This window comes from Anomalospiza imberbis, chromosome 4 (assembly GCF_031753505.1).
Source record: "Anomalospiza imberbis isolate Cuckoo-Finch-1a 21T00152 chromosome 4, ASM3175350v1, whole genome shotgun sequence".
Lineage (NCBI taxonomy): Eukaryota > Metazoa > Chordata > Aves > Passeriformes > Viduidae > Anomalospiza > Anomalospiza imberbis.
Window position 1 is genome coordinate 64,920,095 of NC_089684.1, and position 27,703 is coordinate 64,947,797.

The window sequence follows — 27,703 nt, forward strand, 5'->3', positions numbered from 1 at the left end:
AATTTAAATTTATCTTGGATATTTTTGGCACAATTTTTTTAAAAAATAAGGATCATGGATCTTGTCAGGATACAAGCATCATAGGGAAAGGAAGAGACATTTGAGGATTTTGCCAGATTGAAATGTTCAGTGTCTTGCACTCCTAACACTTACTCCAAATCTTAACTTCCATGTAAATATTCATAAATGCATTCACCACAGGTCTGGCAATGTTGTTATGAATTTTGGAGGCCCCAGATACATCCTTTCCTGGAAGATTCTAAGCAACAACAAAAACAAGACAATAGCAAGAACTGATACTTTTAGTACAACATCACACGATTCTAGCAATCACAGGAGGGCGAATGCTACTCTGCACCTATAGTTTTCAGAATGCTTTCTCACTTGTAGGCAAGACAGGCCATAGGGCATATAAAGCAACATTCAACCATTTTTTCAGTATTTTCAAGCTTATTTTTCAGTATTTGAATAAAGAACCACTATTTTCCAATTTACTTGGAGATTATCACCACATCTCAGACATCCACACTAAATCAAAAGTCCCATCCATATAGAGGAGCTCAAATAATGTTCTGAATAATTCCTTCTTATAAAAAAACCACATTTCTTAGTACACATTTTTCAGGTCCTTTAGATATCTAGACAATTAAATCCTACACTTTGCAGACTAAAAGGAAAGTGTCACCACCTTGTTACATAACAACATAAATAAGGGGGAACATGCTGACAGGTCAAAAAGGGCACTAGCCCAGGAGCAAACAAAATTCCTCCTCCAGCATAACAAGTCTGGGCAATTGCCATCTATAAATTTGTTACCAAAGAAAAGAGTATAATGAGTTTCCATAGAAAAAACCTAAACACTGTCCAGCATCACAACAGTGAAAATAACAAAATAAAATTTAACTTTTAACAAGTTAAATGTTCTAGGAGAATACTGCATCTCCAGATGCAAGAGACTTAAAGCTATGATTGATGTGATGTACATGTTATGTAATTTCAGCTCCCCATAATACCTGGGGTGTTTGTACAATTCCTTCTGAGGTACCTGGTGCTGACTACAGCACTGAACTGGGGTCTGATCCATTCTGACAGTTTCTGTGTCTATTTGAACTTAATAAGGTAGAACAAAAAATACAATAAAAATTAAACAACGCAGAGACATTCCTGGTGATCCATTGCATAGACAGTTTTTTAAAGAAAGATATTTTCCCTTTTTTTTTTCCTTAACCAGGGTGGCAGAATAAATATACTTGGTACTTTTTTCATGCTATAATTAAATTCCCAATCATGGAAAACAGACAAACTCACTCTATTTTCCCCTGGAGTTTTCTGCAGCAGTCATTACTAATACCTTTGTTAATCAGAAGTTGGCTGGAACCGAGAAAACAGGAGCTAACCTGCTGCTACTCTGATCTGGGTGTCCAAAGAACAAGGATTTGTTGCAGTCGTTGCTTTGCCACCTGCCTGAGGCATTCAACTGTATCTAGCACAATGATGCTGGTAAGCATCAGGAGTAAATACACAATAACATTTGTATGTTTACAGCATCTGAGAAAGGTGTGGGTAGGGTGATTTCTCTACTGTGTGTTTCCAGAGCAAGTCAAACCCATTAATTGAATTAATGCTCTTGTCCTGCTCCAAAAGTAAAAACAGAGATGATTTATGGGCACTGACAGCTGCAGGAACTGGTTTTACTCACTCCCTCTCATTAATTAATTTTGAAGCATCTGGATAGGTTGATTTCTCAGATTCTAAACATACAAAAGGCTGCACATCCTCAGTTTCTGCAAAGAAAGAAAAATGCCTGTTCCATGTAGAGAACTGTCTGTCATGGTTTCTCACTGCTGGCTCATTGTAGCAGGGATCCCTGCCAGGTAATAATTAGCATTGACTCCATGATTCCAGAAGGCTGATCAATCATTTTATTGTACTGTACTGTACTGTACTATACTATACAGAAAACTCATCACCCTTACAAACAGTTCAATACAGTCAGACCAGATTGGTCAATCAATCCAAACACCATCACCAGTGACCAATCAAGAAATCACCCTTTGGTAAACAATAATGCACTCCACATGTGCACAACAACAGGTGCTGCAGGTGAAGAAAAAAATTGTTTCTCATTATTTTCTCTGAGCTTTCTCACAGCTTCTGAGGAAAATCCTGAGAGAGCTATGTCTTTCTCTGTTCAGAGGATATGGGATTAGCACACTGGCTGCATAGTATCTACTGAAATTGTGTACCTCAACATCCCTGTGCCTGCCCAGGCTACTTGTAGGATAAAGCTGTAAAAGGTTCCAATCATAAAACATTTCTTATCCAGTATTAGTTTACTTGTCCTAACAAGAAAAACTCTAAAATGAGAAAGTAGCACCTGTAGAAAAGTGTAATCTACAAAACAAAACAAAAAAAATTTCTCTAATACCAGACCCAGGGAAATTGTCACAAACACCTCCTTCTAGAGGGAATATCAATGTCTCTATATTGCATATTATGATATATGCAAATATAAATATACAGCAATACACCAGTGTGTTTATTTCTTCTTCTAGGTTCTTTAAACAGGAGGCAGTTTGCTAGCATTTGGGGCTGAAAGCTGGGGGTAAGCAATCAGAAGTCACTTAACATACAAGCTAGGAACAGGAAATTGTTACAGAAGTGGAAAATTTTGGTTGCTGAACTTTCACCCCTGGCTCCTGTGAGATTTTTACTAATAAAGAACTATATAAACATAGAGAGATTATATTGACATTCCATTACTTGCCCAGCAGAGCCATATGCTGCTTCTGCAGACGTGGCCAAAAAGCTCAAAGCTTCCCATGCATTAATGAGCTGAACCTGGGAGTTATATGTTTCCTATCATGCTGTAGACCTATATTGACCTATATTGACAGAGGGAAGGGCTGGGCCAGAACACTGGATCTGTCTTCCAATCAATTCTTTTATGATTCTGTACAATACTTGGTAAAACATAAGGCAAATTTATTTTGTTGTGATTCATAGTCCAGACAGCAGAAAGCCTGCCAGGAACAAGGATACTACCATCTAAAGCAGCTCAGGATCACTAGTTACCAGGAAGAAATAAAAAGCATCCAGCATGGTCCATGACAGTGGTGGAGCAAACAGAACATAAACCTCTTTCTGCCAGTGACCCAAAGGGGTCTCACTAACACATTACTGTGACTAAGAACCTCTAGCTAGGCATGAATGAGCACATGATACTGGGTCGCAGAGTCAACTAAACAGACAACACTATCCTAAGGTGCCTTAGCTAATTGAAAGACAGTAATTCTCCAGAAAACTCTTGTACAACTGGTAAAACCACAGAGCTGTTCCAAATAGCCTATTTTCAGCTGTGAATCAAGAACTCTCCTTTTGTCAGCTCATTTTTACCACTCAGGAAACAACCTGTGCCTTTTCAGTTACTGATGAGGTTCTTCACTAATCAAGGAGATTTGTCAGATTTCAAAGATTTGTTGAACAGTGTCCATTAAATGTTAACTGGTGCATACCATCTTACCTGCTTACATTCTTCATGTTGTTGGGGACAAGTTTAATATTTACAAGGAGCAATGTGATGACAGAATTCAAGAGCTGCCATACTGATATATTAAAAAAATTAAATTCAAGAAAGTTTGACAGAACAAATAACCTCAACATGATTATAATCCATATGTACTTTTTGTAAAGGAAATTGACTATTCACTTCTCTTCCTCCTCAATTCCTTCAGTGAACCAAGACCCAAGACAACTTTAGTTACCTACATTTCCTTCTTCTCATCCCTATAGAGTCTAAGAGAGAAGTGTGCAGTTTGACAGTTGGAAGAGTATTTCTTCACTCCAAGCATTCATAGAAACAATTCAGGATTTTCAAATTCAGCTTTGATTGCACAAAACTGCTCCTTTTCCTAAACTTAGAACAGAATCTTAAAGGCTTTGAATCCACTCCTAGCAAGATTATTAGATTTTTACCATGAAAATGCAGTGAGAGGACATTAATACAACCATATGTAAACAGTCATATTCAAACACACGGGCACAATCACAAAGAATGCATGGAAATCAGAGGTTTGTTCCACTGAAAATTAAATTGCAATGAAGAATTGAACTCATCAAAAAGAACTCCCAAAAAAGCTATTGGACAACAGACTGCAACAGAGAAAATATTTGAATGGTACTACAAAAGCTCGAGGGCCGAGGTTGTTAGAGAAGGGAAGGAAACTATAAGGGGAATGCAAACCCCAGGGCATTTGAATTAAATGGGCAATTAAAACCACAATTGATAGCTAAGCATTTGGTGAAACTCTAGGGGACAGCATAGAATTCTAACACTTTTTATCGACAAAGGAAAACACCTAGTGTTTACAACCAAGTGATCTTCAGCTCAGCTTGGAAGACCAAGGTATGATTTCCAGAAAGAAAGAGTTAAGCCCTGTATTGTTTGAGTAAACTGTTAGTTCTCTTTGATCCTTAGGGTGAGGGAGACCTTTCTTAGGAAAAGCGCTCACCACTTCACACATTGTGCAAAGGGAGGCTGTGTGCGGTGCTTGAAAGCTTCACAGTGGGAGCTCCGAATGGAGCACAGCCAGAGGTGGATCAGAGTGACAACTGTCCAGCCTGCTCAGAGAATGCAGCACCCCATGCACCTTTCCAGTGGAGGACAAACACAACTTTTAAAACCAAAAGCCTAGAAAGAGATCCTAGAGCAGCACAAGAAGGTACTCAAATAACGGTGCAAAAAAGATTAACTTTGCTCAACATTAAATACACCCAGGATTTGAAGCATACCCATGGTCAATGTCAAAGCAGGTTTAGATAATTTCATTTTCATTTTGGTTTTATGACTTTGAGATAGCATGTTTTTAGCAACTAAATGAAATGGAAAATGCTAATGTGAGCTTCTGAGAGCCTAAAGATTTTGTTTAAATTCCAGGTTATTTTGGAATGTGAAAGCTACTTGCTGCCTGGATCCATGACAACCATGTAGGCACTCTTCACTTTTAACAATCTACACCAGCATGGTAAGCCATATTCCAAAGACTGAGTCTCACTGGTAATTGTGTTGTGCAATAAGCTGGAGTGACTAGGTGTGTAAGGCTTCATGCTTCTGGCTTAAAGAGAGTAATATAAAAACTATTAAACAACATAAGCAAGAAGGATATGGCAACACACCAGACAAGTATTAAGTTTCCCAGAATATCTCAGAAAGGATGTTGCTAAGCAAAGATGACGGTAAAAAGAATACTTAATTAAGATGTATGAATGCAATACATAGGACTAACAGCCATGCTTGAAACTATCACCAGCAAGCAGAAAAGGGAAAAGGTCCAAATACAATGAAAAAAAAGATACTTTAAACTGAAGTTTAGGATCAAATATAGAATGGTTTTTCTACTTTTGGGTCAAAAGCCAGTTATACACACATCAGACAGAAGTTGACAATCAAACCACTTATCATTGGACATGATATAAGGAGTGTGCTGACAACTTACCAATAGCTGTGACTCCCAGCAGCTCTCCTTTTTGGCATTTTCATCTTACATTTCTACAGAATTTTAGGACTTTCCTAGAAGACTCAAAATAAACAAAACAAACAAAACCCAATAATAAATTAAAGGAAAACCCTATAGCTAACCTACTACTTCAGACTACTTCAGAAACAAACAGACAAAAGGAATTTACAGCAGTTAAGAATGCACTTGAAAGTTCAGTTAAACAAGCTACCTCTTTTGAATTTGTTAAATGAAATCTGCATCCTTTCACAACTGGACCATGGATTTTATTTTTCATTTACTTTCACTGTATGCATAAATGTTTAGGCCATGGTTTACACAAAACAAATAAAGACATCAAGACACAATTATACTGCAAGCAAGATTGTTAGAAATCTGAACAAAAATTAAAAGGAGAATCTTATAACTAATTAACTAATCATACCTATATTAAAAAATAAAAAGAAAAAAGAAAAAAAGAGAATGCAAAAGGACATAAAATGACCGCAGTAAAAGGTTGCATAAAAACAGGAACACACCACGACTCATTCTTCATAAGCTTTATTATTCGCTCCTCAGAAAGTACTGATCACACCTTTAACAGATGCACAAAAACATTCAACCCTTTGCAACAGTATAGTAAGATTGAATAGGGCTATAAATCTTCAAAGTGCAGCACAAACATTAAGCTCGGAGAAGGATATGAAATGGTGACATACAGGACAGCTTAAGTGACTTGCTCAAAGGGCAAAAGAGCAACATACTGCATTGAGGCTGAATGAATCCCAGGTTCTCCTTAGCAACGAGTCACATCAGATACCCAGGCCACTTAAATTTGCATTTAGATTTCAATCATATTTCAGGCTTTTAATAGAAAGTCTTCTAAATGTCACCCATGGGTCAGACACTATGCAATGTTGTCCTCTTGAATTTGTAGGCAAACAGCAACCATGAAACTCCATATACAACAGGGGTATTTTCAAACCTGGAAGCTAGATAGTGAAATTTTATAAGAACTTCTCAGAGTTTATCCATAAATTATGAAAACTATAACTGCAAAGAATATGTATGCAATGAAAGTATAGCAAAAACAGCAGCAGCAGTAATGACCATGTTGCTTGTACTGTCCTTGTTGCCTTGTACTTTCCCATCCCAGCCCCATTGCCTATGGATGCTGAATTCAGGAATGAACTACCCTGGCTTAGATCCTAGGAGTGTTCTGCTGAAAGGGATCTCAAGGACAACAAAAACTTCACTCTCTTACAAGAAAAGCCTTGCATGTTTCAAGAATGGTGCAAACATAACACTGTGTGGACTTGTGGCTTGTAATGTAAGCTACACTGAGAATTTTCAAGTTATCACTCGCACAGGGAGATGCTGAGAATGAAAGAAAGCACACGGCCCAATTTCTAAAACTCACAGCAAAATACTTTGCCCATTTCACAGAAGTGAGCTCAACTTGGTGATTCATGGTCATTATAGGTTTGCATGCACACACAAATCCACATGGGCTCACATTTCACTACAAGGAATACTGAAAATATTTGTATTTTTAAAGAAGAAAAACCATCTGCATTTCAATATTGTTATACTCTAATTCTACAATTATCTCACTAATTTATTTGTCTCTTTAGAAATTCTTAATACAAAACATTTTGCTGAGCTTTCCATTTAGCTGGAGTACACGTCTGAAACAACAACAGCTTTACTAATATCTGGAATATTATTACAATGCCAGAGGCATTTCTTAAGTTTCAAAGTTTATGAAAATCTGAAGGGTGAAGTTCTGACAAGCACAGAAGAAGTTTTAACTGATACTATAAATATCCTGGCTCCCAAAAAAAAAAAAAAAAAAACCACATAGAAAAAAAGGTCTCATAATACTGCATATTTGAAAGTTTTCTAATTTTACTGTTGTTGTTTAAACACTTCACATGAGTCCTAATCCACTGTAGCAAAGCTTATGCTCACTTTAAGCAGGTTAGCATTCCAGTTCAGCTCAAGGGGATGAGCATACTACTCAAGTGATTTATTTGATCACTGTCTAAATTTAAAATTCACAATGGTACCAAGAGGAGGTTGTTCTATTTCCACATTGTTTGCAGTAGACAGTAAATGCTTCTGAGGTTCCTTCTTACTTATGTATGGACATGAAGAAACCACTTGCAAAGTGTTTTACTTTTGCAGGACCAAGACATTTAAAACAAATCTTTCAAGCAGCCGATGGAGTACAATTGGAAAGGTAGGATTATTTTTTTAATCCTTGTGTAGGTTTAAAAATGACTGGCCATTCACTATTGTAACTTCAGCATTCCACAACATAAACCATCTCTCCCTACAATACTCCACAGTGTTTTCTAATGACAACACTCAGCTGCTACAAGCACTAGTGACAGAACAGAACCGTGTCTCTTTCCAACCCGTAAGTTTCCTGATGTAGCAAATAAAAGCTTGCCAATTTCCACTCTGAAGTTTAGAAAAAGACATTTTACAGAAGAAATTCAGGAGTAAAAAAATTAATCAAAGACAGTCAAGACAGGTGAAAAATGGCAAGAGAAAATGTGAAAATGTAGGTAAATGGTATGAAAAGAACAAGAAGAATGGAAGGCAAGCAGAGGAAGGAGGGGGATTTGAGAAAAGAGAACTAATTGGAAAACGTAAGGATTAATTTGGTTTGAGAGGGAGAGCACAATGACCTCCAACAGTTTCCCTATGAAAAGCTGCAGGTTATGCCATCAAATAGTCAAACACAAAAGCACAACTTCCTGACAATGTTAAGAAATCTACTTGGTCAATGTGTTGAATTTTAGGGGGGAATCTTGTTTTGTTTGGGGTGTTTTTGGTGCTGTTTTCTTTTTTATGAGGGCAAGGGTGTAGTTTTTGCTGGGTTGGGTTTTTTTACTTTTGTTTTTACAAAAGAGAATCATTGACTCATTCTAACTGCTTATGGCTTTATCCAATTTTCTTGGTATTAAGAGAGGCTGATGTTCTGAGCACAACAACAATGCCACCACAATACCTGCCACTAGCAATATTTCATATGATATAAACAAATCAGAAACATCTGAAATATTCAGGACAAGATGATTTTTGGGCACACTAAGCTACAGCTGAATACCAGAGCTGAGATCACATATCCTGCCTGGCCTAAATCCTGCCCGGCCTAAATCCTGCCCAAACATATGTACAAAGAACACTCCAATCCTGTATTTGAAGCAATCTCCATGGACATCCAAGTCTATTTTCAGAATATTGCTCCCTGAAGTAAAAATTTATGGCATACTGCTAAACTCCAGCAGTGTCTCTTCATACCCTCTTCCAAAGACTCAACAGGGGGAAAACAAACAATCAAACAAAGAAGCACTGAGCCTTTCCATAGAACTGATGTGCAACCAAGAGTTTTCAATGAGATAGGATGACAGGATTACAGGAGTTAATCTGCTTAGACTTCATTGCTGAGTTCCTAAGTTTTATTTTAACTTACGAGAATTTCACAATATCTGAAACATATGAGATCTCCATCTCTCTCTCCTTTTCCGTCTTACTCTGTTCACCAAGGTCACGTAAAGATTCAAAGTCTTTCAACAGCATATTTTAAAGGTTCTATTATCTTTGGCCCAAAAATTCTGCAGAGGGCCAATAAATCATTTTTGCACAGAACTCACGGGCAAATACAAGAGGCAACAGCTTCCAGCAGATGGGCCAACAAAGAGCTTGATTTCATAGTGTACAGAGTGCCGCTATGCTGCAAGTGAGAGGCACTGTCTGGCAATGTACCTGGCACAACCACAGAATCACAGAATAAACTGAGTAGGAAGGGCCCCACAAGGATCATCGAGTCCAACTCCTGGCCCTGCACAGCACCATCCCCAAGTTACACCATGTGCCCAAGAGCATTGTCCAAATGCTTCTTGAACACTCAGATTTGTGTTGTCACCTCTTCCTTGGGGAGCCTGTTCCAGTGCCCAGCCACCCTCTGGGTGAAGAACCTTTTCCTGACATCCAACCTAAACCTCCTGACACAACTGCAGGCCGTTCCCTCAGGTTCTGTCACTGATAACCACCGAGGAAAGATCAGTGTCTGCTCCTCTTCTTCCCCTCACGAGGAAGCTGTAGACTGCAGTAAGGTCTCCCCTCAGAGTTCTCCAGGCTGAACAGAACAAATGACCTCGGAATATATTTAGGAGGCATTCTGACTTGTCAATTTTTTCTCACAGACTAAATCCTACAGCGGTAATGCTGAAGATTTCATGCTTACTGTCTGACATTTTTTATTTTTCTAATGTCCCAAGTAGGATTTCTCATTGATAGCAGCATCCATAAAACTGTACGGAATTATGAGGCTAAAAAAAATAAGCCTTTATATATATATATATATATATATATATAAAATTATTTATTTATTTATTTATATATGCAGTTGAGAAACAATCTGCATCTAGGAAGTACTTCTATATTTAAGCAGGCTTAAATCAGCTGATTCTGTAAATGGAAATCTAAGAAAAAGTGACTTCCAGGCCAGAAGACAGCACCCACATCAAGTCCCAGTCAAAACCACAGAGAAAGCAGTGATTGCTTTACACGGTATTCAAAGAGGTAGAGAATTCCATCATAAATTAGGATCCCCATCTCAGTTTGACCCTCAGTCTCTAAGACACATTCACAGCTATCAAAATCATATCCTTGATGGCATGCTCTCAAGCAGTTTGATCAAGCCTGCCATTGGGAAAAGAGCAAAGTATAAGCAAGGGAACTTTGTGAATTGTAGACCCATGGCAGCACCATCTCAAGACCAGATTCTAGAGCTGTTTCTATGTTAAAAGTTTTAAAAAGACATTGGATACAACCAAGGATTTTCAGGTGAAGGGCTGGAACCCAAGAATCCATCCTCCAAAGTGCACAGTTGCACAGAATCACATAGAGACATTTTAACCTCTCAAGAAAAATGACATTTCAGACACAGTCCCTCTGTTACATAAAAGTTGGCTATAACTAATTTGAGGCTTCACTTGTGTTGCCAAACACAGATCCCCACTCAGGCTTAGCCTAACACAATTACTGACTCAAATATAGCTCCTCTGCTGATTGTTTCTCTCACATGTACATGACCATCTGCTTCCCATTTTTGCTTTGTCATACATTTAGACATGAATCCATTGGGAAGGAGCACATTTCTATGTTTGCCTCTATACAATATGGGACTAAACAGAACTCAGGGTTTTAGGCCCCACAATTAAACAAGCTATTATATTTTATGGGATTGATAATTTTAAAAGACATGAAACATAAACTTCAGTAATTGAAACACTAGACTATGTAAGTTAGGTAAAACCAAATGTAGAAAACAAGCTTAGCTGAAGAGGAAATTAATGGCTTTATGCTACCAGCTATATTTGGTTTTCCTTTATGCAAACTGGCTAATGATTGTGAGAGTTGTACCCTTTTCCCCACTCTTCTTTTTACTCTTTAAAAATAAAACAATCATTTTGTATGGTAAATAATGGGGGTAGGGAAATGTTCTGTGACCTAGTGCTGTGAATGGTGTGGAACTAGTCAGAGAGAATGAATTTCCTTTTAAGTATCTTATAAATATTTAAAATCAATTGCAAAGAGCATAACAGGAAAAAAATATATATGTTCAGATCACCTCCAAGCTGTAGCCCTTGTACCCTCTAGGGCACTCTGCTGCAGCAATTACACCTCACAAAAAGGTCCACCTTCCATGTCAGCTGGCTTTACTCTCTCAACTGTTTATAAAATAGTCAACAGCTACCAGAAATAGTAGTCAGTGAATGAAATAGTACAAGAACGACTTCTTAAAAACAAAACAAAGAAAAAACTAACTAACTAAAAACAAAACAAAACCAACAACAACAACACAAACCCCAAAACTGTCAAGGTAGAAAAAAGAATCTATGATGAGAATAAAACATGGCACTTCTTATGCTGACTAATACAGTCAGGAAGCCACCAGGAGTAAGTGGAAGATCTGGCTGACCTTACTGGTTTGAAAAGAAGGACATTTTGAGGAGGAGCCTAGCAGGATTTAACATAGCTATGCATATTATTATCAGCTTACACAATGACCAACAGTTAAAAATCAAAATAGAACACCTTTAGCAAAACTGATAGCATCTACTTTTCATGACCTTCCCCTTCAGCAAACACACCCACGAACAACAAGTGCAGGTGTGCTCAAGCAGTACTGGTAACACCCAAACTTCCCTGCCTTGAGACCTGCCCACTGCTGCCTCTTAATTTGGTGCAAAACAGCTTCATGGAAAAGCAAGAACGTGAAGGGGCAATGTGGGAGCAGAAAACCTGTCAGCATCTGAAAAAAACACAGCTAGATGGCTGGAGATATGGGAAGAGAGCATCTGTAAAGAAGTGGAGCAGTTTCTAATGTTGCATTTGCATCAATCCAGGTGCGCTCCATTCCAGCTGAAGTATTCACACAGGCACATAACGATTAATAGGTACTGCCATTGCCAACTATACTGGTATCATTTCTTGGCAGTACAACTACACATATGTAAGATAATTAGCACGTATTTTTCTATTATAAGCAGGGCAGACTAAATCTGACCTTTTGTCTGCATTTTGAGAAAACAAATGTAGCCAGACACTTCCATTACTCTGAGCATCCCGACTGCCAAAGTAGCTTCTCATCAGATCCTAGCCAGACATCACGCTGGCAGGATGCTTTTCCCCTGTGCTGAGAAATGTCACAGCATGCACCCACAATTAGGGGGCATGACTGACTCCTGCACAGTAGACACACCTCTCAGCTAGGAGACTGTACTCCAGCTTGGATGGTCTTATGAACAATCCAAAGATATAATACAGAATTTATTCTATTATAGTACTATTTCATGTACCTAGCAATTAGAGTTGACTGCTACTGTTGTGATCCTGGAACTACATATTTTTGTCAACTTTTACTATTGCAAATTTCCTGGATAAGCACTTAATACTTGCATACCTTTTCAGATGACACAACACAAATAAAGGTTAAAATCATGATAGCATACTGGTTATTTTGTGAGTAGGCCATACTTTGGTGATTAGCTATGCCATATTGATGGTTCATCTGGCAAGTATAGTATTTTGTTATTTAGGTTTTTGATATTCATAGAATCATAGAAAGGCTTGGTTTGGAAGGGACTTTAAGGACTGTGTAGTTCCAATCCCCCTGCCATGGGCAGGGATGCCACCCACTAGACCAGGTTGCTCAGGACTCCATCCAAGCTGGCCTTGAACATTTTGAGGAATGGGGCATCCCCAGCTTCTCTGGACAACCTCTTCCAGTGCCTCACTACCCTCTGGGTAAAGAATTTCTTCCCAACAACTCATCTAAATTTCTGCTTTTTCAGTGTAAAACCATTCTACTCTGTCCCATCACTATCTACCCATACAAAAAGTTGTTCTCCTTCATTTTTATAAGCCCCCTTTAAATACTGGAAGGCCACAACAAGGTCTGCCCAGAGCCTTCTCTTTTCCAGGTTGAACAACTCCAGCTCTTGTAGCATGTCTTCAGAGAAGAGGTCCTCCAACCTTCTGAACATTTACATTACTTTCTTTTTAATCTCCTGAGAAGTGTGGGATTCTCCTACCTAGAAACACTTCTGTTTAAATGTCACTTATTTTGCTTTGCCCCTTGCTATGACTGCTTACATACCTTTGTCATTTAAGGATTCAGTTATTCTGCTATGTATTACCTTGATGAAGCAAAACCCTTTTGTGATATCAGATCTACTTCCTCAGTAATGAAAAGAACTACTCTATGTTGGAATACAAAGCATCCAAATTTATGAGGCTGTAACTGTGAGACTGCTTTAATTTTTCAGATAACAAGCAACATGTGCTTCTGATCAGTGAGACCCTCTAGATTTTGATAACTGGACTGATTAAAGCCACTTTTCTCCCTTGAAAAAGCTACAAGTGTAAATCAGTTTCATGGATTTACTATGAAGAAGCCTAAATTTTATCACTAAATCCACACATAAAACCAACATCAACTTCCATGTCTTGAGTAGCACAAAGAACATCAAATTCTTCCCTCACTGAAATAAATAGCCATTGTCTGTACACAGCATCTGTGTGTAATATCACCCAGAAGTTTGACACTTTAGTCAGGAAAATGCAAAATATCAGGCCACCTTGTACAATGTAAAATCCAAGGGCTTAATTCAGACTGGCCAGGGAGAAAGAGAAAAAAATCCCCTTAAAAAACACATCATCACTGTTAACAACTGATGACAGTGTATGGATTATTTGCATTCAAGCAATGATCATATTTATCTGTAAAAAACAAGGGGTTCAGTTTGAAAGGGAACAAGCACAGGGTGGCAATGAGAGCTAAACATCCAAAACTGACAGCCATAAGTCACCCCTGAAGTTAGGCTGTGGCTCAAGAAGTTTTATACAAGTTTTTGAGGAGCCTAGATGTGTCAACTTCTCCTGTCTTCACTGTTAGCTGCACTAGAAATACATGCAAGCTGTTCAGCAGGCAAATAATATTCTCAGTGGAGAATAAAAGTGGCTGACAGACCTGTGCAGCTCCTCAGCACTGTAAAATAAAGAAAAATAGGACAATCAACAATAACCTTGGCAATAACCTTGTGCTGGCTGGATAGCATAAGGCTCTTTCTGTCAGACACTGACACTCCTTATTCCCAAATATAGAGCCTGCCTCCCTCAAAAGAGAAGAGTAAGCAGCACCAGAAAAAGCACTTCACAGTTTTCTTTTCTTGCAGAGCAGCAGAGATAGGAAAGACTGCAGGGTGACTCAAAGTCAATCCACAGGTCATACTCTGCCAGCAGGATGGCACAGCCAGGTATCTCACTAGGGCTAAACTGCAAGATGGCTGAAGCACAGGAACAACACCTCAGTGCTGCATTTTAAGAAAGTGTGAACAAAAAGACTGAAGTCAATTCAGCTAGTAAAAAACAGACAGACTAAAATAGCCCATGAGGTGTGATCTGCTGCCTATTAGGGACCATATTACAGTTCCTCAGTTTAGTTCATTTATTTTAAATTATATATGTCAATTGAGTTATTCCCTGAAGTACATTTAAAATACATTTCCAGATTAAGATTCAGTCTGAAAAAATTAAATTAGATTTTGGTCCAGCTCTAAGTATTGGTCTCGGTGAAGATTTGAGCACAGACTGTGCTCTCCACAGACCATGGTATAATAATAGAATAGTTTGGGTTGGAAGAGGTCACCTAGCCCATCCCCTCTGCAGGGACATATTCAAGTAGATCAGGTTGTTCAGATCATTCTGGGCCCAGGATGGTTTGGGTTCTCCTGCTCCCCAAGCCTGCACCTGTTCTGAGGCCCTCTGGTCTCAAAACAGTGACTAAGGTCAGGAAAAAGCCCACATGATTTGAAGGGTTCTCTGTATTTTAAGTAAGACAGTTCTTCCAGATTATATTCATCCAACAGTAGTGATTAGCCTGCACAGTGTGTAGCTAAATTATGCTCATCTTTTTTCCTTTACATGGTTTTTCCTGTTATTCTCTCTCCCTCTCTAGCACGAGCTGGTAATTTTTTCTACTGTGTGTTTACTAGTTTTCCAAATTTCTAAATATAGTTCCTCTCTACCACTCCTCCTACAGTTTTTCTGGGCCTCTTTTATATTATCTGTCATCCAGATCAATTATTCCTCTGCCTCCACACCTCAGTAACACAGAGATTCATAGAATGGTTTGGGTTCAAAGGGAGCTTAATGGTCATTTTGTCCACCCACCCTGCAATGAGCCTGGACCCTGCACTTCCTCCCTCCAGCCTAGGCACATCTGAGCCTTTGTCAGACCTAGCACATGCTGAGAACAGTCTCTGAAATCTTCTGAGAGGTGTGAATGCCTACTTAGCACAGAAGGCAAACTGCACCTCCTGTTAGAAGCTTGTCAAGTGCTAGAGCTCTCTAAGGTTATTCCCACCCCACACTCTCTATATTTCCTCTGCACTTATTTCTATGCAAACACTTTCTCTTCCCACACTTGCTTCTGTGCATATGTCTCCTAGCTGGTTAGAATTTGGCATCTATGTTAGCAAAGAAATACCAACAAAGTCAATTGTGTTTGTGTTACTAGTGAGGCAGACAGACTTTATTCTGATGAACAAGGATTTCTGTCCATGACAAAGAGACTGGTACCTCAGCGCAGTATCCTCAGAATGAACAGGTTTTACCGAGGAGTGCAAAACACAGCAAACTGATGAGGAAGACACTGGTAGGATCAAGTCTGAAAGATGCCTCTACTGGAAAATGTCATCAGAAGGAGGTGCCTCAGGCCTCTGGGAGATAAATCATCCAGGCTCAGCCCAGAAAATATCCATGTAGGAAATATCTCCTTACTTGTTAAGGTAATCTAGAGGGAAAGGATGGAAGAGAATAAAAAGCCAAACAACAGAAGCATCAGGGTCTGTGGGATGAAAACTCCAAACAAACTAAAACAAACAAACAAAAAAAGAGACTGGATTAATAATAATTATCCAAAATCAGAGTTTATCTGTTGAGATCTACTAGAGAAGCTATTTTAATATTGTCTCCCTCAGCTTTCTGCCTCTGCTCCTGGAGGTGTCTAAAAGGAATTTAAAAATAAACATCAAGACAGAAGAAGAAATACACCATGAACAAAAGTAAGACTGAACTTTTTCTGTTTCCATGTAAACTTCCAAAAAATACTGAGAAAGGTGCCAAACCATTTTTATGACCCAAAAATATTTCTTCTTCCCTTTTCATGACATTATCTCTTGTTTGCCTTTTATTTACTCACAATACAGCCACAGTTTAAATAAACAATATGACTTACGTTATTCCATAATTTAGAGTCAGATACCTTGTATTTCTCAAATCTGATAAAGAAAAGCAGACTTCTCTTAAAGCACACTGTGGCTTGAAACACAAGGCTGTGGGTTTGGAGTCAGACATTATTCTTGTTATCTTCACCAAGGTCTCACACTTGAAAGAGAAGTCCCACCTCATTCTCTCAGCTGGCGCCACCATAATTGTTTTTAACCACCTTCCCTTTCTCGGCATTTGTTTTACTGATAGGATTTGTGTCCTGCTCTCCTCAAACTAAGACTAATTACTACCTCCTTCCATTGTTCAAATTTTTTCTTAACTTTTTTAAAGAAGTTGCTCTTCTGTATCATACTGTTTTAAAGGAAGAGAGTCAGTCTTTCATAACATCAGGTCTTCCTTGTCTCTCTGTGAACACATTTAATACACTGCAAGAACATTATATTTATACTATCTTTTGACATGGTCAACTAAAGGTCTGCTGGGGTAGCTGGGGTAAACACACAAAGCTGGGCCTCTTCCATCTCTTTCACTGAAGAATCATAACTTTAAATGAAACAAGCAGTGATACAGAATATGCAAATCACAAGGCTATTCTACACTGTCACAATGCAAGAATCTGATTATTTTGTAGAACCTGGTACAAGCTCATCCACAGAGACACACTTTAGGAGATTCAGCAGCTACTAAAAGATGAAAAATTCAAGTTCAAAATTTGGAAGAGTGAAAAAGATTAATTATAGGCCTCCTTCATTCCTTTTACCTCAACAGCTCTGTCTCATTCATGGAAATGCTCCAAGTGGTCCAGTCCACATCTAAAAAAACTTCTAAAAAATCTCTACTTAACATTTTTGCAGAGCTTTAATGCCAGGTGATCTATTAGTGTTCAGGATTAAGTAACTGCATAATAAATAGTGACAGACATTTACAGGCCTTCAGAAACATCATGGTCAAGAAAGACTAAAATCCAAGATTAATGGCAGTTTGATCTGAATTCTGAGAAGCTGAATGTTAAAGCCAAGGATTTTACTGCCACTTTAGACAGGCAGCCTTTTTCCAGGGGGAAAATAGCCCCCAATGTGTTCTACAGGACAGCATCCCACATCATGTCATGTTTTTCGGAAATTATCTCATCAATTTAGGAGCACGGCATATCTGACAGCACAAACATTTAATAAGGATGCAATGTTTCTAAATTCAGCATCAGTTAATATCCATCAGTTAATACCATCCATGGTTGAAGTCTCTAACACTCTTTTGTTTCAAGCCTGTAGCACATGCTTGACTCAAACTGGTCCAGACAGCAGATTATTAGTATTATTTATCCATTAACACAACCATGAACATCACACAGTACACAAGCCTTTAGAGCTTGGTATCTAAAACAAGATAAGTAGGATTAAAGCACACTTTTTCATGCTATAAAAGCCATTTGTTCCCCAGAATTGTTTTCCAGCTTGACTTGAAAGATTATCATAAATGGAAGGAAAGGGCAAGGGGAAAAAAAAAAGCCAATGTTTAGACAGTGACATTGTAAAACTATATTCCTATTTCAGGGATGTGAAATAATTCATAAGATAATACAACATACTCTGTTTTCCATATCTAATACTTTATTCATGCCACAGGGCAGATCCAGTTGTAACTAATCAGTGGAAAAGCATAATGCAGGAGCTGCAGAGATAATTCCAACAGCAGCTGAAATTAAAACAAACAAACAAAACACACACCAAAAAACAGGAAACTGCTTTCTGTGAAAACTTCAACAGTAATTCCAATTTATAATTGCCTTCTATGACAATCACAAACATCTTTACAACAAAATAAAGGCCAGCAATTAGGACTTGCCAATGCTTAAAACCTATAAGCAATATTTTTTGCTTAAAAAAAAAAGCACAAAATTTGTAAGCAAAATCCCTGAGTAGGAAATCTGTCAGATAAAACTCTAAGCAGAAGTACCCTGACTTGAAGTGCCCACTCTCAGCTAGAAGCAACATCTGTTGTTGGAGGTGGTCTACATACAAATCAGAACTGGGTTCACCAAAACTATAAACTTTAAAGCCAAGCCAAAGGCTGTGAGGGAATTTCAGTGGGAAATCCTCTTCAGACAAACAACCCTGTATCAGAATTCCTTCTGTGATGTTGCTGAGGTATGTGGGGTGAGAATACACAGTACACGGTCTGCAGAGATGTGGAAGGGAGTCTGCAATTCAGGGAGAGAAGTAGCTGGCTTAAAAGCCACTCCAACGAGCACTCAGCTACATCAAGGTGGCTACTCCTGATAGAAATTTCTGCTTCAGAACAGTTCATGTGTACACAAAGACAAAAAGCATAGGTATGAGCAGCTATAGCCTAGGCTAAAACCAGCTGCTGAATGACTGTAGGCTGTTGGAGGCTCAAAGAATGAGAGGGCTGTCATCAGGTATTTAGTTCAGTGTTAACACCAGAAGTACTCAGATTTTAGAGGGCAACTGTTTGGATTTACATTTCTGCTAGCATAATTGCCAGTGTGCAGTTCAAGCCATGCCTGAGAAGAATAAATCAATACTACTTTCCTTGAATGTTTTGTAAATAAATTACTCCAGAAAATACCCCGACCTTGCTTCATCAATTTCTGTTTTATGGGAAGTGAGCCATAGTCCTTAGGCACTGTATGTGAGTTTGTGGAGTATCTCAAGAGAAAAAGAAAGAGCATGAATAACAATGGACAAAACACATTAAACAACCTGCCCTGACTTATTAACTTGAAACAAGACAGCCACCACCCATAAAGAATACTGGGCGTTTTAGGGGTTTTGGATGTTCAGACCACCCATAAAGAATACTGGGCGTTTTAGGGGTTTTGGATGTTCAGAGCTGGGACTTCAGTTTAGGTTCAGAACAGGAATGTTCTCAAGGGTCTAAATTAGCAAACAACTTCTCATAATAGAAGACTTTGGCAGAAGAACCATATAATAGATAGTTCTTAGCATCTCACTGGGTTAGGCAATGGTGCAGCAAAACAGAGACAGTCTGCTAGTTCTAGTGAAACTCTGGAATTTTACCGTAGCAAAATGGAGGTGTAACATACTGCTTATAACAAAATGCCCATTCCAGGAATTCGTCTGTGCCTCACTAAGAGAAAGTTCCTCAAAAATGTCACCTCAGTGCTCAGTGGATGTCACAGGGTCAAGTGAATGGAAACAAGAAGATATTGGGAAAGAATACATCTTCTTCTTTCAGGTTTCAAACACCTTGAGAACTCTGCATTTGTAGTTCCCACATTTAATTTTAATAGGATGTTAAAATGCAAAAAGATTCAGAGAACACCACAAGGACAGTTCATATGTTCAAAACAATGAAAGTATGAGTAATATTTAAATAGATGAGCGCTGAGTGGACAGTACAGGTCCTCTCCTATGGTGACAATTGGACATGACAGTCACTACTAATACAAGAACTATGAGGCACCAAATACTACTAGTAAAATAAAGCTTCAAGCCAAACAAAAGCAGGTGATTCCTCACACAGGCAAGGCTGGTCTGTGAAAGTACTGACCAAAAGATGTGGTAGATGCTAGCAGTGGGCAAATTCATGGTAGAGAACTTTACCAACTGGTGTCAAGTGGAAAAAAAATTGGAAAAAAAAAAAGCTCAACCAATCAACAAAACAACAACCCACACCCGATACACTGACTTACAATTCTCCAAATCATAAAATTGCTTAGGAAACTATCCCGAGCGAACATCACTACGTAAGAATTGTTAAATTCTTCCCCAGATTTTTCCCTGATTAAAGACCATTGCCAATGCACAATAACAACCTACAAAAATGTTGAACAGTATTCCATTCATTCCTGTGTAAACATCTTTCTTTTTAGCTAACAAACCCTTCTAAACATGAGCATCATTTTCAATGCAATTGCTCTTATTTTAATTTCATAATGCTTCACTCACTCTGTCCCTCCCTTGCCTTCCCTTTCTCTCTTTTCAGGTTAAGGAAAATCCAGATGGGGTGCAGGTGCTGCAAAATGATACAAAGGTACAATAGAACAAGAGTTTCTTAGACTGAATAAAAGAAAAGCATTAAACCATGTGTCTGTGTGCCCCCACACCTGTTGCTTTAATTAGCCACTAAAAAGGCTGGCATTTTCTCAAAGTTTACAGCATCTTTAGGCACAGGCATACACATTTCCTATGAAAGTCCTTTTAATTTACTGTAATTAAGGTGCACTTCTATAATTCCTGTCCCACAAAAGGAATTGTTTTGCATTGAAAACTCTTCTTTAGTAAAGTTTTTTTTCTAATTTAGGTAGCATGGGCTTCCCTCATTTCAGCTGAACAAGGTGCACACATTATGTCAGATCCCCCCTCTCTCCCAAGCAATGGAAATGAACAGCAGTTCTTTGCTTCCATTATAGCTGTTAAATGTAGTTAGCTGGGGAAAGAATTCCCATATTAAAAGTCTCCCTAGAGAGGAGGACTAACCAGTTTAATGAAGACCACATTTCAGCTCCACTTGATGGTTACTACTTCCTCTTGGCCACTTCTGTAGAACAGGTAAGGAACTGGGGAGAAAATGGTGCTATGAGAGAAAAAAGAAAGATAAAGAAAAGAGAGAAGCTCTGGGAAAGATAAGTCAAGGAAGCTAGAGAGCAAGAGGAAGAAAATTAATCAGGAGGGGAAAAAAAGGACAAAATACTTGAAAGAAGAACACCAGGGAAAAAATGGAAGATATTTTAGCAACTGTATGAAGATATATTAATTTATAATCCATGTTATGACTACTCATTGGCTAATCAGCTCCCCAGAGCAAATAAAAAATAAGGCTGGAAACAAGCAATGACTAGCACAACGTTCTCCAACATCCTCCTTATGCTCCTGGTGAATCTCAGTACAGGGGTTAGTTATGATCAGTCCCAGGAGACAGCAGCTGACAGCGCATTCAGCATTTCTATTTGGTTTAACTCATTCTCAGGACCCAAGATAAAGTTCAGTGACACTCCTTTCTCAAGATCTTCAGCTTAAAAAGGAAGCTTAATCTTTTTTACTAATTATATTAATTAACATCATAAGTAACATTCCCTTTCCAAATTTTTCTTACTCCAGCTACATCTTTGATCCAGAAGAAGTACAATCATCTGGATGCATTCATGAAGTAAACAACTATAAACACAATGAACAAGGCAGCAATAAATCCAAATTCAAAGAAAACAGTGAAAATGAAGAACCTAAAAATGAATTCCAGAAGGATGAGGTAAACAAAACAGAAAATAAAAATCCAGTAAACAGTACAACAGAAACTCTCTGGAATCACAGAGGCAATGATTCTCAAGAGGATGGCCTTGTGAAGTGTGCTGCAAAGCCTGATGTTGCAGTCAATGGTGGCAACTCCTGTGCTCAGCACCCCATGCTCAACCCCAACACAAACCCAGTGAAAGAAACCAGTGAAAAGGGAACCTTCAGCCAGTCAGAGGCTTCTTCAGCCAGCACTAGAGACCTGTACACCAAATCAAACAGGTCTGGACAAGACCTTGACCTAGAGACAGGTAGTCAGAGTAAGGCAGCCAGCAATGTGCCTAACAGTATTCCAGACTCCCAGTCTGCAGAAGACAGAATCTTTCTCAAAGGAAACTCAATACTGGAAACAGAAAACAATACCATAAGACTGCCAGATATCGATTATCCCCAAAATGGCAATCAATCTGGGAACTGTGTTGAAAAAGACAGCTTTTCAGTCAACTGCACACATTCAGAACAAAACACTGGTGCTTCAGCAATACAGGACCAGGATGCTCGTGTAATCCTACCTTGGCCTGTGAAAGAGAGCAGTATTGAACCTTTTAAAACTGACTCTGCAAGTTTGAGTGAGAGCCTTACTGCTGGTATCACTGCAGTGGCTGTTACCAAAGTCACACAGGCACCCACACACACCAACCATAAAGATACCAGTGGAGGAACTGAGGAGGAAGATGCAGAAGTTGCAGCAGCTCTGGCTGCACTGGAAGCTGCAACAGCAGGAGAAGATGTGGAAGATGATGAGGAGTACTAGATGGTTTCTTTCTAATACAGTGGGTAAGATCCAGATGTTATTTCTGGATCAATATGAACAGATATACAGCACACATGGAGAGCTGTTATGAACAGCATATATAAAAGGAGTTGAGACTAAACCTTGGTCCCTTCAGCTGTTTTATACAGCCTTTTAATTTCTACTGCTCGAGGTACGGAAGAGCTCCCTTGACTAATGGTAATACTCTTCTCTATGAGCCCAAACAGCAGGGCAAAGCACCATTTCTTCCACACAAAATATTCAGTTGTACACCCACCTCATCTGGACTCATGCAAGTGTTTCCTTTTTTTCCTCACGAGGGTCTGCGCACACTGCACGTTCCAGGTTCACAAACCTCCCATTATTTAAAATAGGACTATTGAAGCCATGGAGTTAGAAACCACAGATTTTCATGATTAGCAGAAAAAAACTACATAACTGAGCCAAAGTTTGATGATCTGAAATATGAAATAGGGGAGGCAGCTTGGACTGAACTTTACAGTGGTTACGGTTCCATTATGGATTAAGCCTAAATCTGTGCACGTGCACCTGGCATTAGAATGATAACATCATTTCTCCCCATACACCTCTCCCTTGACTGTGTTTGATACTACAAGTGCTGCTGCTTCGGTTCCTTAAAACAGCAGAAGTGCAGCAAAATCCAAGAGAGTGGGTAACTTTCTGCTGCTTTAGTGTGCTAAAGTAGCTCATGAAAGAATAGCACACACACTATCAGAGAGGCCAGAGAGATATCAAAACTCAGTCCCTACCAGTTTGGATAGATTAAGCAAGAACCAGTATGGACTCCTCCTTAGCTCTGCTGTAGTTTTTAAATTTGCATCAGGAAAGGGACTGAGCCTCCAAACTGGATTAAGCCTAAGATCTGAAAATAGTTACATTCTTGGAGGGCTGCATTTCTATTGGGAGAAAAAAAAAGGAGGTTGAGACCAATTTGGTGCTGTCAATTCAGCAAAAGTATGGTTGAAATAGAAAGTGCTTGATATTTTATACTTAAATTTTGTGGTTTCCAAGTTTTTGTTATAAACTCCTAATAAATTTTTTAGCCATATAAAAAAAAAAAAAAAACAACTGGTGGCTTTTGTACTTTATGCATTTTCTGAATATAAAAGTTATATTTAAGAAATCCAATAAGACATAGCCCTCATTAGATACATGAAAAGCACCAACAATGTATTTGCCTACAACATATGCTGCTTTCGATTTCTCAAAACATTCATGATACTCCTAGGAGCAATTAAAACAACCTAAAGTCTCAGCTTTTAGAGAATGAGATCCTGCTACAGGCAAGAGTCACAACATTGTATCTGTAAAATAAAAGAGCTTTATATGGTTTTAAAGTATTGTAGTAGTGTTGATTTCTTTACCTCTTTCCTATTTTAATAGGTCCTTCTAAGCCTTCTCCTAAGTGCATACAAGTTTTACATATCTATTTGTCTTTCAAAGACTACTACAATACTGAAAGTCAGCGGAAGTGCCAGCACATTGCCAATAACGAGTTACGCTGAGAGTGTCGCCAGTCCTGACTGTCCCTGCCCACCACCCCAGGGCTCCCCCTGCCCTGCCTGGGGCTCAGGACCCCACTCACCCCTCGGGGGGGCAGACCTGCCAGCCCAGCCATGGGCCCCACCGGAGATGCCTGTGCTGGGGCTGTCCTGGTGCTGTTGGCTGCCCCATGGCTGCCCCTGCCTGGGGCAGCAGGACAGACTCCGGCTGTGGGATCCAGCCTTGCTATCCCCAGGGAGCCCCTCCTGCTCCCCACATCCCAGCCCCAGGAGCCAGCAGCCTCTTGCTGCACCATGACACGAACCATGAAAAACAGTTCAAGTGAAGAAGACGTTAAAGAAAGAAATGCAACAAACACCCCAGAAAACTTACCTGATTTTTTCAATATCCACTCAATTTGATTTTTCTAATCTGAGCTGCAGCTCAAACTTCAAGTGCAAATCACAGCAAGTTTCTCACCTTGCTCTCCAAGCATTAAAACATATTAGAGGAGAGCCCCTGGTCAGATGCAGCCCAGACAACTCAAACCAAGCAACTCTTTTCCATGGGAACTGCCCGCAACCATGGGCCACCCTCTGCATGAGAGCAGCTGAGCCACAGTCAGTGCATGTCTTGCAGCCCAAGTTCTCATTGTCATAAATAAAAGAGGCAAAACCCAGCATGAAGCAAGTCCACTCACTGCATTGGAAATAACTGGTCAGTGTTCTCTCACAGAAAAAAGAAAGAAAAAAATCTTTGGCATCTGCATATCTCAAACCTACATCATATGGAAAGCTTCCATAAAATAAATCTATGAGGTAACACCAACATTCAGACTTCTTTTATCTGCTAAGTTAAAAATCCCAGTGCAGTTTTTAAGTTAAAAAAAAACACAAAAAAGCATTTGTATGCATTTTATATGTACATATGTGTTTATATACCTTCAACCCTACCATGACATCACAGTGTCAGGAATTCTTAGCTTTTTGCAGCTTACAGTGCAATTTTCACAATAAATGTGAAAGAATCACTTATTTAAGAAATCATTTTAAAATTCCACACACAATTTCCTCCACAAAAAATACATTTTAAATAATTATGTGAGAACCAAATCCTATTCAGTCCATCAATTGTTGATTCAAATAAACACAAACACTGCCAGCTTAAAGAATCCATTTTGCTCAGGCAGTTGTGAAAGAAAAATTCAGTAACTTGAGAAAACAGAAAATCACAGAGAAAGAAATGCTACTAGAAGCAAGAGTAAACTGTATTTTAAGACTTCTGTCAAAAACTACGTATTTTTTTAAAGACATCCAGACACTGTAACTTCAGCTACCAATCAACTATGTTTCCTATCTTCAGGGGGGTCACTCATGAAGTATCATTTATATCTTTCCATTTTCCTTTGATACAAAAAAATTAATATGGGGCTGGTTGGCCAATATCTATCATTATTAATGTTTCTATACTTGATGTAATCCCTTATAGTTAAGGGTGAAGACATATGTAGCAATAAAGAACAGGCAATAGGATAGGAAACTATGATAGGAGTTGGTATTTCTGGGAAAGCTTTTGCATCTTGGAAGCTCATGTTTTATTTGTTATTCTTCAAAGTCAGTAACAATTTAAAGGGAATTTGCAATCTTTCATATATAAGCAAAGAGACATTGAGGAAGACTAAATTTAGCACCTTTGCATTTGGCTGTAGGTCAACCCTGGGTTATTAAAAAAAATCAGATCACTGCAGAGACTACGGGAGTGGAAAACAGCCCAGTCTGGCCTCAAGGAAGTTATTTCCTAGAGAAAATGCAGCAAGAGTAGAACCCAAAACTTGACACTGCAGAATTCTTCAGCTCAGCAAACAAAGTTCTAACAAGTAAGCATGAACCTGGAAATAGATAAATTCCACAAAGATGGAGGTTTATGCTCCCCTTGTAAAGAACAAATGTAATTGTTTGGGCAAGTGTTGCTATGGAGACTTCCCATTAAAAATTGAAATTCAGAAACAAAAAAACCTTATTTTCTAAAAGATATTCCAGATTTGATTGTTTAAGTAAAATATCACTTTAATCATCATTTGAAGGGTGAAACAAGAAACACTGACTTGGAAATAAAATTTAAAAAAATAATCTTGACCTTATGTTGTATTTGTAGTTTCAATTTCCTAAATGTGATTTAGTTTTCCAAAAGATTAATTCTTACCAATGTATCTCATTTTGGTAAATGAGAATACAATATCTCTACATTTACTAAGGTCTGTGTATATGTTACTCCACATATTTATTCAAATGCCTATATTATACATTTTAATTACACTGGAACAATGAATTTTAATTATTTCTCTGGAATTTTGGTATCTCTCCCTGCATGTAGATGGAAATTGGAATCCACTAAATTGCACAAGAGCATCACTTCAAAATTAAATGTATTAAAACTTGTTTAACATGCTGAATACACAAGATAAATTATGAAAGTAATTCTTCATTAAAAGCTAATTTATTTTTAAACAATTCTGTTAATAAAACTTTCTTTACAGATATTGTGTCCTACAGTTATTAACACAGATATGGCAAAATGTTTAACAGTATCTGTTAGAAGCAGATTAAAACTTTTTCACTGATCTTTTCAATGTGAAATGCCCTTGGCAGAGACTTGTTTTCCTTACCATCATGAAATCAAAACAGAAACTCCCCAGCTTATTCCCTTGGCTAACCTTTAAAATTTCATGCATTCACATGCACTGCTAGAGACATTAGTCTTAGGACTCCCTTCTCCATTACCAATTTTACTTGGCTCTCAGGGAGGTTTGTTTTTAAGTTTTAAGTTTTCCTTCATCTTGAACTTTCACAATCCCAAACTTCAGTTCAGACAATCCTTGAACTGAACTCGTTGAGTAAACAGAAGGCAGGAAATACTGCCTGCCCTGAAATGGTACTACTGCTGACCACTTCTGCAAATTCTACCCCACCTCCTTTGGGACTTTTTCCATTTCAAACTATGAACTATTTAAAGTTCTGAAGAATCTAAATGTGCAACTTGGACTCTAATAAAAATTGAAATAGATTATAGCAAATTAATGCCTTAATATAAGCAGCAATAACTTTTTAAGTGGTTTTTTTTAATGCCATTTTAACTTCTTTTAAATGGTTTAGTCCAATTCCACAACAGATTTACATGTAGCTACTTTACCACTCCCTACCTATTTCTCCTTTAGTCAGAGAAAATAAATACTTCCTTGTACAACTTAGTTTGGAAAACAGGATTCTCTCAAAGAAGCAGGAAAAACATTACCTATCTTGATTTTGTTTCTAATCCCATTGATGAAGTACACATCCTAATCAGTTACCTCACAATGCCTGCGATCAAAGCTATCAAGGTTATATAATTCCCTGCTCTGTATCTTGACTGACATTATTATAAACAGGATTTAACAGGTTTTTGCTGTAATTCATGGCTCAATTACTATCCACTAATAACTGATAAACCTTTCATTCATTAACAAAACAAAAAACCTCAGAAGACTTTCAGGAAATACAGCATCCCAATATTATGTCAGGTTGAAGACAACTTAAGTACTCAACCAATGCCACAATAAAACCATGAAGACAGCAGTTTAAGCCATTTATTTGTTCATTAAGCTCCCTTCTGTTTACTCTAAGATACAGATTAGCTTGATTATTATGAGGGTGCAGAAGCAGAGAGGAGAAAGGCAACACCATCAGCTACTCAACCTCAAGCATGGCCAGATTTTCAATTTCTGTGATCACATATCCTATCCCCTCCCTGCTCTTAAAATCTGGAGCCAGTACCAAGTAATTTACCTAGACTTATGCAAAATGAAAGGAAGGTAAGCAACAAAGGCAAGA

At 38.4% G+C, this 27,703-nt stretch overlaps 1 protein-coding gene across 8 annotated transcripts in view; it reads left to right on the forward strand.

Moving 5' to 3' along the window:
* C4H4orf19 (chromosome 4 C4orf19 homolog) overlaps nucleotides 1-23,059 on the forward strand; it is a 41,578-nt gene extending 18,519 nt beyond the window's left edge. For 4 of the 8 annotated variants that reach the window (XM_068188852.1, XM_068188851.1, XM_068188854.1 and 1 more), the window contains 5 exons: nucleotides 2,556-2,605; nucleotides 4,937-5,024; nucleotides 7,683-7,737; nucleotides 20,277-20,324; nucleotides 21,392-23,059. In XM_068188852.1, the coding sequence (XP_068044953.1) occupies nucleotides 20,293-20,324; nucleotides 21,392-22,334 (975 nt within the window). In that variant the 5' untranslated portion in view covers nucleotides 2,556-2,605; nucleotides 4,937-5,024; nucleotides 7,683-7,737; nucleotides 20,277-20,292 and the 3' untranslated portion in view covers nucleotides 22,335-23,059. Of the gene's footprint in view, nucleotides 1-2,555; nucleotides 2,606-4,936; nucleotides 5,025-7,242; nucleotides 7,738-20,276; nucleotides 20,325-21,391 lie in introns of those variants that run through there. The other 4 variants (XM_068188855.1, XM_068188853.1, XM_068188848.1 and 1 more) reach the window with 3 other exon arrangements.
* The last annotated feature ends 4,644 nt before the right edge of the window (nucleotides 23,060-27,703 follow it).